The sequence below is a fragment of the Salmo salar genome, chromosome 10 (assembly GCF_965601325.2).
Source record: "Salmo salar chromosome 10, fSalSal1, whole genome shotgun sequence".
NCBI lineage: Eukaryota > Metazoa > Chordata > Actinopteri > Salmoniformes > Salmonidae > Salmo > Salmo salar.
The window spans coordinates 52,245,684-52,261,326 of NC_138300.1; the positions used below are offsets into that span (position 1 = coordinate 52,245,684).

The 15,643-nt window shown below is 44.2% G+C and overlaps 1 protein-coding gene across 2 annotated transcripts in view; it reads right to left on the reverse strand.

Moving 5' to 3' along the window:
* Positions 1-15,643, reverse strand: part of ano8b (anoctamin 8b) — a 96,734-nt gene that overhangs the window by 12,558 nt on the left and 68,533 nt on the right. For both annotated transcript variants that reach the window (XR_014379041.1, XM_014123576.3), the window contains exons 10-16: positions 11,407-11,533; positions 10,570-10,625; positions 10,364-10,438; positions 8,292-8,539; positions 7,548-8,079; positions 4,547-4,738; positions 3,011-3,142 (exon numbers count right to left, since the gene is read on the reverse strand). Coding sequence is in view for 1 of the 2 variants with exons in the window: in XM_014123576.3 (XP_013979051.1) it covers positions 3,011-3,142; positions 4,547-4,738; positions 7,548-8,079; positions 8,292-8,539; positions 10,364-10,438; positions 10,570-10,625; positions 11,407-11,533 (1,362 nt within the window). In the remaining variant the exon portion in view is untranslated. The remainder of the gene's footprint in view (positions 1-3,010; positions 3,143-4,546; positions 4,739-7,547; positions 8,080-8,291; positions 8,540-10,363; positions 10,439-10,569; positions 10,626-11,406; positions 11,534-15,643) is intronic.

The following is a 15,643-nucleotide window of genomic DNA, read 5'->3' on the forward strand; positions in this document are numbered from 1 at the left end:
CTGGCCTGTCTCCTGGTAGCGCCTCCATGCTCTGGACACTACGCTGACAGACACAGCAAACCTTCTTGCCACAGCTCGCATTGATGTGCCATCCTGGATGAGCTGCACTACCTGAGCCACTTGTGTGGGTTGTAGACTCCGTCTCATGCTACCGCTAGAGTGAAAACACCGCCAGCATTCAAAAGTGACCAAAACATCAGCCAGGAAGCATAGGAACTGAGAAGTGGTCTGTGGTCCCCACCTGCAGAACCACTCCTTTATTGGGGGTGTCTTGCTTATTGCCTATCATTTCCACCTGTTGTCTATTCCATTTGCACAACAGCATGTGAAATTTATTGTCAATCAGTGTTCCTTCCTAAGTGGACAGTTTGATTTCACAGAAGTGTGATTGACTTGGAGTTACATTGCGTTGTTTAAGTGTTCCCTTTATTATTTTGACATTACCAAAGAAAGATTTAAAGAAAGGAGGAAGTTCATATGAAATAAGACAGCAGATATATGTCATATTATGATGACTTAATCTCACCTGAAATCATGCTAGTAGACTGAGGACGTCTTGATGCCAAAACACATCGGTGCAGGTCACAATAAACGTTTGAAATATGTCTTTTGGAAGACAGTATGAGGACCATAGCTCACTGAGGTGACTTCTAAAGAAACACATCTATAAGGCCTGCTGGGTTGCTGTCAGTTTGAGAGGTTGAGCTGCTCTGAGATCAGTTTTCTAGCCATATATCTTCACCTGAACTATTAGAGGATGTCAATCAAATCTAATTCTGGACCAGTACTGAGTGTTAGACTACCACAAAATCCCTATTTAACCCTGCCAACACTGAAACAGTGTGAGACTGAGAGACTAACTCATAAAAACATGGGTCTATGCAACTCAAAACCCCATCAGCCTACTGAGTTAAAGCCTAGGTATTACAGACCCGTCAGAAAGTATTCACACCCCTTGACTTTTTCCACATTTTGTTGTGTCACAAGGTGGGATTAAAATTTATTTCATTGTAATTTTTTGTCAACGATCTACACAAAATACTCTATAATGTCAAAGTGGAAGAAAATAATAAATAAAATACACTAATTGTCACTCCCTGATCTGTTTCACCTGTTCCTGTGATTGTCTCCACCCCCTCCAGGTGTTGCTTATTTTCCCCAGTGTATTTATCCCAGTGTTTCCTGTCTCTCTGTGCCAGTTCGTCTTGTATGTTTAGTCAAGACAACCAGCGTGTTTTTCCCGTACTCCTGTTGCTATTCTACTTTTTCTGGTCTTCCCGGTTTTGACCCTTGCCTGTTTCTGGACTCAACGTCCAACACAATCACTCTCCTTCTTGTGTTGGGTCATTGTCCTGTGGAAAAAGAAATGATGACCATTCTACCTGCCTTGACCACGAGCCTGTCTGCCACTATGATCTGGTTTTGACCTTTTTGCCTGTCCACAACCATTCTCTTGCCTACCCCTTTGGATTATTAAACATTGTAAGACTCCAACCATCTGCCTCCTGTGTCTGCATCTGGGTCTCGCCTTGTAGAAAGCAAAAGTGTTAAACAAATCAAAATATATTTTTTATATTTGAGATTCTTCAAAGTAGCCACCCTTTGCCTTGATGACAGCTTTGCACATTTTTCATTCTCTCAACCAGTTTCACCTGAAATCCTTTTCTAACAGCCTTGAAGGAGTTCCCACATATGCTGAGCACTTGTTGGCTGCTTTTCCTTCACTCTGCGGTCCAACTCATCCCAAACCATCTCAATTGGGTTGAGGTTGGGTGATTGTGGAGGCCAGGTCATCTGATGCAGCAGTCAATCACTCTCCTTCTTGTGTTGGGTCATTATCCTGCGGAAAAACAAATGATAGCCCCACTAGGCGCAAACCAGATGGGATGGTGTATTGCTGCAGAATGCTGTGGAAGCCATGCTGGTTAAGTGTGCCTTGAATTCTAAATATATCAGACAGTGTCACAAGCAAAGCAGCCCCACACCATCACACCTCCTCCATGCTTCACGGTGGGAACCACACATGTGGAGATTATCCGTTCACCTACTCTGTGTCTCACAAAGACACGGCGGTTGGAACCAAAAATCGCAAATTTGGACTCATCAAACAAAAGGACAAATTTCCACCGGTCTAATGTCCATTGCTCGTGTTTCTTGGTCCAATCAAGTTTCTTCTTCTTATTGGTGTTCTTTAGTAGTGGTTTCTTTGCAGCAATTCGACCATGAACGCCTGATTCAAGCAGTCTCCTCTGAACAGTTGATGAAAGCTGCCGCTTTCAAGGAGCAGGACACCAAACCGGAAGCTTATAAGAAATCACGCTATCACGCTACTCACGACGAACCATCAAACAGGCAAAGCATCAATAGAGGACTAAGATCGAATCGTACTACACCGGCTCTGACGCTCGTCAGATGTATTTGGCGCATGTGACTAATACAATTTGATTTTATTTGATATACTGTAGGAAGAACGCTTGTATCTTTGTAGTGACTGGGTGTATTGATACACCATCCAAAGTGTAATTATGTTTACCCATCTACCAACAGGTGCCCATCTTTTCAAGGTATTGGAAAACCTCCCTGGTCTTTGTGGTTGAATCTGTGTTTAAAATTCACTGCTCGACTGAGGGACCTTCCAGATAATTGTATGTGTGAGGTTCAAAAATACTGTTAAACACTGTTTTTGCAAACAGTCAATGCAACTTATGTGACTTGTTAAGCAAACATCTGAACTTATTTAGGTTTGCCATAAGAAAGGGGTTAAATACTTACTGACTCAAGACATTACAACTTTTCATGTTTAATTCATTTGTAAAAATGTCAAACAAAATGTATTCTACTTTGACATTATGGGGTATTATGTTGGCTTGTGACCAAAAAAAATTCTAAATTCAATAAATGTTAAATTCAGGCTGTAAGACAACAAAATGTGGAACAAGTCAAGTGGTGTGAAAACTTTCTGAAGGCACTGTATCTGATGTCAGGTGAGTGACTTTAATAGAGGATGTACCTCAAGGATGACAATAGAGATGATGGCCATCTCAGGGCTGAGCCAGGGGAAGAGGCGCTGCAGCTGACCACACTGACCAATCAGGTAACAGTTGACTATGATGGCGATCAGACCCATGGCCTCCATCGCTGTCTGCAAAGAGACACACACACCACAGACAGGTTTACTGTATGTACACAGAACATCATGCCTATAAAGCTTACACAAGTTAAATCCATGAATAGGCTTTTATGAAAGGACAGGTCTCTGTTTATTAAATATTAGTGCTGGGCTGCAATAAAAGCCTGTGCATTCTGTGGCCTTGCATAACCACAGTTTCCCATTCCCACCCCTCTGACTGACCTATCTGTCCCTCAGTCCTGCCTGTCCCTAGGTTCAACCTGTCCCTCAGTGCTGCCTGTCCATAGGTCCTACCTGTCCCTCGGTCCTGCCTGTCCCTCAGTGCTGCCTGTCCCTCAGTCATACCTGTCCCTCAGTCCAACCTGTCCCTCAGTCCTATCTGTCCCTCAGTCCTGCCTGTCCCTCAGTCCTACCTGTCCCTCAGTACTGCCTGTCCCTCAGTCCTGCCTGTCCCTCAGTTCTGCCTGTCCCTCAATCCTGCCTGTCCCTCAGTCCTACCTGTCCCTCAGGCCTGCCTGTCCCTCAGTCCAGCCTGTCCCTCAGTCCTGCCTGTACCTAGCTCCTACCTGTCCCTCAGAGCTGCCTGTCCCTCAGTCCTGCCTGTCCCTAGGTCCTACCTGTTCCTCAGTCCTACCTGTCTCTCAGTCCTATCTGTCCCTCAGTTCTACCTGTCCCTAGGTCCTACATGTCCCTCAGTCCTGCCTGTCCCTCAGTCTTATCTGGCCCTCAGTCCTACCTGTCCCTCAGTCCTACCTGTCCCTCAGTCCTTCCTGTCCCTCATTGCTGCCTGTCCCTCAGTCCTGCCTGTCCCTCAGTCCTACCTGTCTCTCAGTCCTATCTGGCCCTCAGTCCTACCTGTCCCTAGGTCCTGCCTGTCCCTCATTCCTGCCTATCCCTCAGTCCTACCTGTCCCTCAGTCCTGCCTGTCCCTCAGTCCTATCTGGCCCTCAGTCCTACCTGTCCTTCAGTCCTACCTGTCCCTCAGTCCTTCCTGTCCCTCATTGCTGCCTGTCCCTCAGTCCTGCCTGTCCCTCAGTCCCACCTGTCCCTTAGTCCTGCCTGTCCTTCAGTCCTACCTGTAACTCAGTCCTACCTGTCCCTCATTCCTGCCTGTCCCTCAGTCCTACATGTCCCTCATTCCTGCCTGTCCCTCAGTCCTACCTGTCTCTCAGTCCTATCTGGCCCTCAGTCCCACCTGTCCCTAGGTCCTGCCTGTCCCTCATTCCTGCCTATCCCTCAGTCCTACCTGTCCCTTAGTCCTGCCTGTCCTTCAGTCCTACCTGTAACTCAGTCCTACCTGTCCCTCATTCCTGCCTGTCCCTCAGTCCTACATGTCCCTCATTCCTGCCTGTCCCTCAGTCCTACCTGTCCCTCATTCCTGCCTGTCCCTCAGTCCTACCTGTCCCTCAGTCATACCTGCCACTGTCCGATGCTCTCCACTCTCTTGCCGAAGGGTCTCTGCAGGCCGGTACAGAGCTTAAAGGCGTCGCTGCGGATCTCGATGATGTTGTTGATGAGGGCACACATGGCCGCCAGGGGGAAGGCTGAGGAGAAGAGAACCACGTAGCCGAACTGGACAAACATCTCCTGGTAGTCCTGGAAGGTGTCCTGGAAGGGACAAAAAACACAAGGGATAGTCAGCACTGTCTGTGACATGGATAGATGATAATCCCGTTCAAAATATGATTTGTTTTGTTTAACACTTTTTTGGTTACTACATGATTCAACATCTGTTATTTCATAGTTCTGATGTCTTCACTAATATTCTACAATGTAGAAAAAAGTAAAAAAAGAAAGCACAACCCTTGAATGAGTAGCTGTGTGTACAAACTTCTGACTGGCACTGTAACTGTACATGTATGGGAAGTTAGCTACTCATGGATAACTTAGCTACGCACAGTGACGTCAAGAGAACCCCTAACGTAAATGTCCCTTTTTTTATGGCTCAGTGGTACTGCCAGTTGACTCTGAGTGCATAGCACCAGACACAGATACAATGTATTTACAGTTCTTGGTGGTATTACATAAATACTATTTTCTATGAGACGTATGTGGCAGGGTCTACAGACAATCACGGACTACAAAGGGAAAACCAGCCACGTCGCGGACACCGATGTCTTGCTTCTGGATGAGCTAAACACCTTTTTTGCCCTCTTTGAGGATAACACAGTGCCACCGACGCAGCCAGCTACCAAGGAATGTGGGCTCTCCTTCTCCGTGGCCGACGTGAGTAAGACATTTAACCGTGTTAACCCTCGCAAGGCTGCCGGCCCAGACGGCATCCCTAGCCGCGTCCTCAGAGCATGCGCAGACCAGCTGGCTGGTGTGGTTATGGACATATTTAATCAATCCCTATCTCAGTCTGCTGTCCCCACATGCTTCAAGATATACACCATTGTTCCTGTACCCAAGAAAGTGAAGGTAACTGAACTAAATGACTATCGCCCCATAGCACTCACTTCTGTCATCATGAAGTGCTTTGAGAAACTAGTCAAGGATCTGGGTTTGAACCCCGCCCTGTGCAACTGGGTCCTGGACTTCCTGATGGGCCGCCCCCAGGTGGTGAAGGTAGGAAACAACACCTCCCCTTCGCTGATCCTCAACACAGGGGTGTGTGTTCACAAGGGTGCGTGCTGAGCCCCCTCCTGTACTCCCTGTTCACCCAAGACTGCGTGGCCACACACGCCTCCAACTCAATCATCAAGTTTGCAGACGACACAACAGTAGTAGGCCTGATTACCAACAATGATGAGACAGCTTACAGGGAGGAGGTGAGGGCCCTGGGTGTGTGGTGCCAGGAAAATAACCTCTCATTCAACATCAACAAAACAAAAGAGCTGATCGTGGACTTCAGGAAACAGCAGAGGGAGCACCCCCCCCATCCACATCGACAGGACCACAGTGGAGAAGGTGGAAAGCTTAAAGTTCCTCTGTGTACACATCACTGACAAACTGAAATGGTCCACCCACACAGACAGTGTGGTGAAGAAGCAGCAACAGTGCCTCTTTTTATTTATTTATTTATTTCACCTTTATTTAACCAGGTAGGCTAGTTGAGAACAAGTTCTCATTTACAACTGCGACCTGGCCAAGATAAGCCTCATTAGGCTGAAAAAATGTGTCTTGGCACCTAAGACCCTCACAAACATTTACAGACGCACAATGAGAGCATCCTGTCGGGCTGTATCACTGCCTGGTACGGCAACCGCACCGCCCGCAACCGTAGGGCTCTCCAGAGGTTGGTGCGGTCTGCCCAACGCATCACCGGGGGCAAACTACCTGCCCTCAAGGACACCTACACCACCCGATGTCACAGGAAGGCCAAAAAGATCATCAAGGACAACAACCACCCGAGCCACTGCCTGTTCACCCCGCTACCATCCACAAGGCGAGGTCAGTACAGGTGCGTCAAAGCTGGGACCGAGAGACTGAAAAACAGCTTCTATCTCAAGGCCATCAGGCTGTTAAACAGCCATCACTATCACAGACAGGCTGCTGCCTACATACACATATTTGAAATCACTGGCCACTTTAATAATGGAATACTAGTCACTTTAATAATATTTACATATGTTGCATTACTCATTTCATATGTATATCCCGTATTCTATCCTATTCTACTGTATTTTAGTCTATGCCACTCTGACATTGCTCGTCCAAATATTTATATATTCTTAATTCCATTCCTTTACTTTAGATTTGTGTGTATTGTTGTGAAATTGTTAGATATTACTTGTTAGATAGTACTGCACTGTTGGAGCAAGAAACACAAGCATTTTGCTACACCTTCAATAACATCTGCTAAACATGTGTATGTGACCAATACAATTTGATTTACACAGTAATTACATTCAAGTTAGCACAGTAGTCAATAGAATAACTAGAAGTATTTTGCCCGAGGTAACCTCAAAACCAATCCATGCCATCCCAGATACCAATCAACAGCTTAGAGCTCATGTCACTTCAGGGATCCAATGAGAGTTTGTGAAGGACCCTAGGCAGGATATATTGGAGTATCATATGAATGGACAGAGGCATGACCTGAGTTTGGCTGAGAGAGCATGGGGTAAATCTAGGTCCATGGTAACAGGAACACATGCCCAGCTACATGATTCAGTATGGAAATGGAAATAGATCTACAGCAAGACGGTTACCCCTCTAGTTGGTCTCATTTGGGACGATGGAATTGTTTATTTAGAGTTGGCATTGTTGACATAGTTCACATAGTGAGTGAGCCTGCTCATTAGTTAGTTTGTGTGTGTGTGTGTCTGTGTGTGTGTGTGTGTGTGTGTGTGTGTGTGTGTGTGTGTGTGTGTGTGTGTGTGTGTGTGTGTGTGTGTGTGTGTGTGTGTGTGTGTGTGTGTGTGTGTGTGTGTGTGTGTGTGTGTGTGTGTGTGTGTGTATGCTGTCTTCCTACCTCATATGTCTGCATGCAGCTCTCTATCTCAGCCTGTGCCAGACTCGTACTCTCCTGCTCCTCTGGCGGGTCGATCCATGACTCCCGCTTGGTTTTAGAGTCTGCCCTCTCCAAACTCCTCTGCCTTCTGCGATGACGCACCGTCACCGTGCTCTCTGGCCCAGAAGGCAGCGGGGCAGCCGCCATACTTTCATTGGCCGAACCTCCCGTGTCCTTTGTCTCAGTGACGCCATTGTCATCGTCATCATCATATGTCTCGAACACCGACGCCGGATCCATCCCCTTCTCCACCATAGTGGGGCTGCCGTCCTCCAGGAAACTGTCCTCCATTGTGGGGACGCAGCCCCCTCCAGACGACTTCCTGTCCCCCCTCTCTATGAAGCTGACCTTCCTCAGCTTGAGGCCACAGTCTATCAGACTCTCAGACGATTCCTCATTCTCTCCCTCACTGAACCTCCCACTGTCCCCCTCCTCCCTCTCTCCCTCCTCCTCTTCAGGCACCCCACATCCCCCGTTCAGACACTTCTTCTCCCTGCAGAACAGAAGAAAGGTTCGACTGTAGTCTTATCAGATACTATCTATAACACTATTGTATTGGGTTAGCCATGTAATAATGTGAATGTGTCACACATCCTCAAACAAATCAAAACATAGGCTTGACTACACTCAAGGAAACCTGTCTGAAAAAGGAAGCTCTCGTGTTACGTATTCATGGACGAATACAAGCCGTTGTGTCAGCATTACCTGCGGTCAGGCTGTCCCACCCCGGGTCTGGTTCCCCTCAGGCCAAGGCCTGGCATGGCCTGGTCGGTGGGTGAAGCCTGGGGCTTTCCTGCGGCCAGCCTGCAGTACTTGAGCAGGGCTGAGAGGAGCAGATCCCAGACGCTGCGCAGGGTGAGCTCGCCCAGCTTGTGGCGCTCGTATAGGTAAGGCTGCATCACCTCCTTCACGTTCTGGACAAAATGGCGGATGATCAGCAGGGTGGCCAGCATCTGACACAAACAGGAAATAGAGGACAGGATGAAGGGTTAAAGGTCAGGGATGTCAGGGTCTGTCACAGGGTTTCATACCATGCATAGCGATTTCAATAAGTAATCATTAGGGCACCACAGTAAACAAATAAAGTTGTACAAAATCAAGAAATATAATTCCTTTGCAAAAATAAAATATTCACTCAGTACTAAACACAATGGACTGAAAACAATTGTATATCTAAACCGCAAGCAGTTCACTCCCATTCAAATACACACGCTGCTCTGGATCTACTGCCTGGTCCAATGTGCAACATCAAAACCATGACATGCAAAACTACCACTACCATGACTACCACTACCATGACTACCAATACCATGACTACCACTGAGTTGAGACCTAGGACACAGAGACACACGCATGTTGTCATTTCACTGCAAACCATGACCAAGTCAAAGCACAAACCACACATAGCACATTGACAGACAGTCCTCAGTCATCAGTCATCAATCATCAGTTTCCACCAATGACAACAAATGATTAATATGTTCCTTAACACAAACAGAAAGTATCAACACAAACAAACATATCCTGGAACATTTTTGCTTTTCAGAAATCTATAAACACACAGAAATGAATAATCTATAAACACACAGAAATGAATAATCTATAAACCCACAGAAATGAATAATCTATAAACACACAGAAATGAATAATCTATAAACACACAGAAATGAATAATCTTTAAACACACAGAAATTAATAATCTATAAACACACAGAAATGAATAATCTATAAACACACAGAAATGAATAATCTATAAACACACAAGGGCACAGTTATTAGAGATGGACTGAGTGACAGAAAGAAGGACAAAAGGACAGAGTGACAGATTGACGTGCCAGGCATATGACTTTCCCGACACAAACCTTATAGAACAGCTGCTCAAATCCACAGGTAGCCAGACGCTACAAACCCAAAGCAGAACACTGCTTATCAGACATATCAACCGCTTCCATATTCCCATCATGAACACAACCAACAACGAAACAGGCAGAGTGGAAAACCAACTGTGGAACATTCTATATGTGTTTTTAAATCAACATAGTATTCACATGTACTACACGTCTTCCTATAGTAGGTAACTGGGTGGGTGACAAGTTAGCAACAGAATCCTTACAAAAACAGGACTACATGTGCTATATGTGCTATAGGACTAACAGGTTTATGCTAGCAGACAGCCTACAACAGACACACATTTAGCCATCCTGCATCTACCTGAACATGGAAATGCTTTCTATGCAATGCCAAAGATACATACAATAATGATGCTAATACTACAAGCACAACAAAATAACAGACTACAACTCTACACAAATAAGGCACATGATGTTTAAAGGTCTAAGGTCATGCATGGGGCGCTGGGCAGGTAATGTCGAGATGACTTTGACCTCTAACCCCCTGACCCTTGACACACAGGCAAGGTCGTACTTTGGACCTGAAGGAGGCCTTGATGACCCAGGGGATGGTGACGACCAACAGCTTGATCTTGAGGAAGACAAAAGGCAGCACATTGTCCTTCAGCTGTCTGAGAAGACTCTGTCCCAGAGAGAACACCAGTAACAGCTAAGACCAGCACCACAGAACCAGCACCACGGAACCAGCACCACGGAACCAGCACCACGGAACCACACAACAGACAGGATGGAAAAATAGACAGAACGAAGAGAGAGCAACATGTGAAGGGGAGGGAGGGATGAAGCAAGGAAGACCAGGAAGATGAACATGGTTTGGGTAACTATTTGGAAGGAGTGGAAACGTATTGTGATTTCAGTGTCTCTTACCTCTTTCAGACGCTCCATGTCTTTGAGGTAGAATCCAATGTAGAAAAGGCTGAGATAAGAGTTTACAAACTGAAACTGAGAGTACAGAAAGAAAACATGTGAGTGGTAAAAACCTCAGAGGGAAAGTGTCAATTCTGTATTTCAATCCTTTGTCTTGTGAAAAGTGAGTCCAATTTCCATGTAATAAGGAAGATGACAGCACTCACAAGAACCAATTTAATGATGAGGTGTTTCTCATAGGCACTCTGGAGTCTATAGTTTTCTGTGGGGGACGAAACATAATGTCAGAATTCACAGCAATAATCATCATCACCTGAATTAGTTTTTTTAATTCCACTGCTCCTCGACTCTCTGCCCTCCATTAGCCCATTCCCCTTCCCCTCTGCCACATGCACAAGTGTCCCAAAGCTAAGGGGGTGAAAATGATGAAGGGTGTAGGAGCTAATGAGACCCTCCGATAGACACTTCCACAGAGCCAGCTACGCTGCTTGCTTCAGAGCGAAGTGGTATCCCATAACGCACTACGTTATTTTTGAGTTTGCACAATTTCACACAAAAGAATGGAGAGGTGTCTATGAGCTACCTGTAATTGTTTGTGTCTGATTTCGAGGCTTGACACATGTAACAGATTAAATACCTCCCAAATTAAATGTTTAAATGTTACAGAGGTTTATATCTTGTAAAACAACACAGGGAATTTTCTCATTTTAATTTCATGCTTGTTTTATTATTTAAATGTGAAACATGAATTGCATCATTCAAGTCACAAGTGTGTCCCGAAGTTGAGGGGTTTATTTGTTCCTCACTCGCCACTCTTGAAGTCACCCTCTGAGTTTATTCAGCAACACGCGACAATGGAGGGCCCTCCAACTGAGTTGATAGGGGCGAGAGGTTGGTTTGGGATTCACGGTAGGTCTATAAGTGTTTTCTTTTGTACCCCCTACCCTTTTCAGATACACCAGCACCTGGTATACAGAAGCAGGCATGTTAAAATAGTGGGATGTTGGCCTGTGTATGAAAGGGATAAGAGTGCCTGTTCTCACCCATGTCGTTGAGCCAGTAGGCTATCTTCCTGTACACCTCGTCACAGGCGGTCACAGTGATGGCCAGCATGATCTTAGGGATGAACCGGGCCAGACGAGGCACTTCTTTAATCCCCATAACAAACTCCTGCAAACACCATAACAACAACAACAACAACTTTCTTACTTACTACACACATTACAAGCCTGTACAGTCCATACAATGTCAATCTACATACAACACCAGTCAACAGTTTGGACACACCTACTCATTCAAGGGTTTTTCTTTATTTTTACTATTTTCTACATTGTAGAATAATAGTGAAGACATCACAACTATGAAATAACACATATGGTATCATGTAGTAACCAAAAAAGTGTTAAACAAATCAAAATATATTTTATATTTGAGATTCTTCAAAGTAGCCACCCTTTGCCTTGATGACAGCTTTGCACACTCTTGGCATTCTCTCAACCAGCTTCATGAGGTAGTCATCTGGAATGCATTTCAATTAACCGGTGTGCCTTGTTTAAAGTTAATTTGTGGAATTTCTTAACTTCTTAATGCGTTTTAACCAATCAGTTGTGTTGTGACAAGGTAGGGGTGATACAGTATACAGAAGATAGCCCTATTTGGTAAAATACCAAGTCCATATTATGGCATGAACAGCTCAAATAAGCAAAGAGAAACGACAGTCCATCATTACTTTAAGACATGAAGGTCAGTCAATACAGAAAATGTCAAGAACTTTGAAAGTTTCTTCAAGTGCAGTCGCAAAAACCATCAAGCACTATGATGAAACTGACTCTCATGAGGACCGCCACAGGAAAGGAAGATCCAGAGTTACCTCTGCTGCAGAGGATAAGTTCTTTAGAATTAACTGCACCTCAGAAATTGCAGCTGAAATAAATGCTTCACAGAGTTCAAGTAACAGACACATCTCAACATCAACTGTTCAGAGGAGACTGCGTGAATCAGGCCTTCATGGTCGAATTGCTGCAAAGAAACCACTACTAAAGGACACCGATAAGAATAAGAGACTTGCTTGGGCCAAGAAACACGAGCAATGGACATTAGACTGGTGGAAATTAGTCCTTTGGTCTAAGGAGTGCAAATTTGAGATTTTTGGTTCCAACCGCCCTGTCTTTGTGAGACGCAGAGTAGGTGAATGGATGATCTCCGCATGTGTGGTTCCCACCGTGAAGCATGGAGGAGGAGGTGTGATGGTGTGGGGGTACTTTGCTGGAGACACTGTCTGTGATGTATTTGGAATTCAAGGCATACTTAACTTCTTTGGGATAGGGGGCAGTATTTTCACAGCCGGATAAAAAACGTACCCGATTTAATCTGGTTACTACTCCTGCCCAGAGACTAGAATATGCATATACTTAGTAGATTTGGATAGAAAACACTCTAAAGTTTCTAAAACTGTTTGAATGGTGTCTGTGAGTATAACAGAACTCATATGGCAGGCCAAAACCTGAGAAGATTCCATACAGGAAGTGCCCTGTCTGACAATTTGTTGTCCTTCTGTTGCATCTCTATCAACATTACAGCATCTGTGCTGTAACGTGACACTTTCTAAGGCTTCCATTGGCTCTCTAAAGCCGCCAGAAAGTGGAATGGGGTGTCTGCTGTCTCTGGGCAAAGTACAACAACAGAGTTTGTAAGTGGTCAGCCTGGGGACAGTGAGACTGAGATACGCATTCACAAGACTTCTCAGCCTTTGAATGAATACAACGTTGCCCGGTTGGAATATTATCGCTATTTTACGAGAAAAATAGCATAAAAATGTATTTTAAACAGCGTTTGACATGCTTCTAAGTACGGTATTGGAATATTTTGAATTTTTTTGTCACGAAATGCACTCGCGCGTTACCCTTCGGATAGTGACCTGTTTGCACGAACAAAACGGAGGTATTTGGATATAACTATGGATTATTTGGAACCAAAACAACATTTGTTGTTGAAGTAGAAGTCCTGGGAGTACATTCTGACGAAGAACAGCAAACGTAATCCAATTTTTCTAATAGTAATTCTGAGTTTAGTGAGCCCCAAACATGGTGGGTGTCAAATTAGCTAGCCTGTGATGGCCGAGCTATGTACTCAGAATATTGCAAAATGTGCTTTCGCCAAAAAGCTATTTTAAAATCGGACATAGCGATTGCATAAAGGAGTTCTGTATCTATAATTCTTAAAATAATTGTTATGTATTTTGTCAACGTTTATCGTGAGTAATTTAGTAAATTTACCGGAAGTTTTCGGTGGGTATGCTAGTTCTGAACATCACATGCTAATGTAAAAAGCTGGTTTTTGATATAAATATGAACTTGATTGAACAAAACATGCATGTATTGTATAACATAATGTCCTAGGAGTGTCATCTGATGAAGATCATCAAAGGTTAGTGCTGCATTTAGCTGTGGTTTGGGTTTATGTGACATATATGCTTGCTTGGAAAATGGCTGTGTGATTATTTGTGTCTATGTACTCTCCTAACATAATCTAATGTTTTGCTTTCGCTGTAAAGCCTTTTTGAAATCAGACAATGTGCTTAGATTAATGAGAGACCTATCTTTAAAATGGTGTAAAATAGTTGATTGTTTGAGAAAATTGAATTGTGGTATTTTAGTTGGTTTTGTATTTCGCGCCGTGCGATGCCATTGGCTGTTGGCTAGGGGTTCCGCAGGCGGAACAGGGTTCCGCTAGCGGAACGTCTGTCCTCAACAGGTTAACCAGCATGGCTTCCACAGCATTCTGCAGCGATACGCCATCCCATCTGGTTTACACTTAGAAGGACTATAATTTGTTTTCCACAGGACAATGACTCAAAACACCTCCAGGCTGTGTAAGGGCTATTTGACCAAGAAGGAGAGTGATGGAGTGCTGCATCAGATGACCTGGCCTCCCCAATCCCCAATCTCAACCCAATTCAGATGGTTTGGGAAGAGTTGGACTCTAGAGTGAAGGAAAAGCAGTCAACAAGCGCTTAGCATATGTGGGAACTCCTTCAAGACTGTTGGAAAAGCATTCCTCATGAAGCTGGTTGAGAGAATTCCAAGAGTGTGCAAAGCTGTCACAAGGCAAAGGGTGGCTACTTTAAAGAATCTAAACTCTAAAATATATTTTGATTTGTTTAACATGGTTTTGGTTCGTATGTGTTATTTCATGGTTTTGATGTCTTCACTATTATTCTACAATTTTGACTGGTACTGTATATGGCTTCAATTATATATATCTAACTATTCTGTATTACGTGGCCACATACAGCTATAGAACGCACTGACAAGAACCACATCCATCCTAAGGAGTAGATGTTTATGACTGATTCATAATCAAACGCTAAGTACAGTCTGAAGTTTACATTCACCTTAGACCAGGGGTGTCAAACTCAAATACCCAGTGGGCCAAAATGTAAAACCTGAACAAAGTCGCGGGCCAACATTGAACAAATGAACCTTTTAATATGGACCCAAACAAGTTTTGCTTTAACATTGAATATGGAACAAGCATCGCTTAGTACCATACAATATATAATTTAATAGTGGAGACATGCAAAATCGAATTTCAAATGAAAAAACACATCAATGGCATTCATTTATTAAATAAATAAAAAATTTATAAAAATCGTATGCCTCTTTTCTATTTGCAGCCTTCTGATTTAAATACCAAAATAAACTTTTTCCACTGGCTAATAATTTTACAAATAAAATGATAATACTCCACGGATGAAGACTGGCAGCTGAGCAGTATCAGATGCGTCGCAGCTCTCATCCACAGCGAGGGAGAACGCAACGAAATCTTTTCCCTTTTCCATCAGCTGGTCATACAGATTGGTGGCAAGATCACATGTGCGATCAGCTACTGTGTTCCTGCTCAGGCTCACGTTTGAAAATGCTTGCTTTTTCTCTGGGCATACGAGGTCACAAACTTTCATCATGCACTTTTTCACGAAGTCTCCCTCATTAAAGGGCCGGGCTGATTTTGCGATCTCTGCTGCCACTATATAACTAGCCTTTACAGCAGCCTCACTTTGTGATGTGGCTTTTTTGAACATATTCTGTTGTGAAACCAAACTTCTTTTCATCTCCTCTACTTTCTGGCTCCTTTGAGTCATGTCCAGGTCCTTGTATTTGTCATGGTGTTTCGTTTCATAGTGTCGTCTAATGTTGTACTCCTTACTTACAGCCACGTTGACTCCACAAACAAGACAAACAGGTTTGTCTTTTACATATGTAAACAGATATTCTGCCTCCC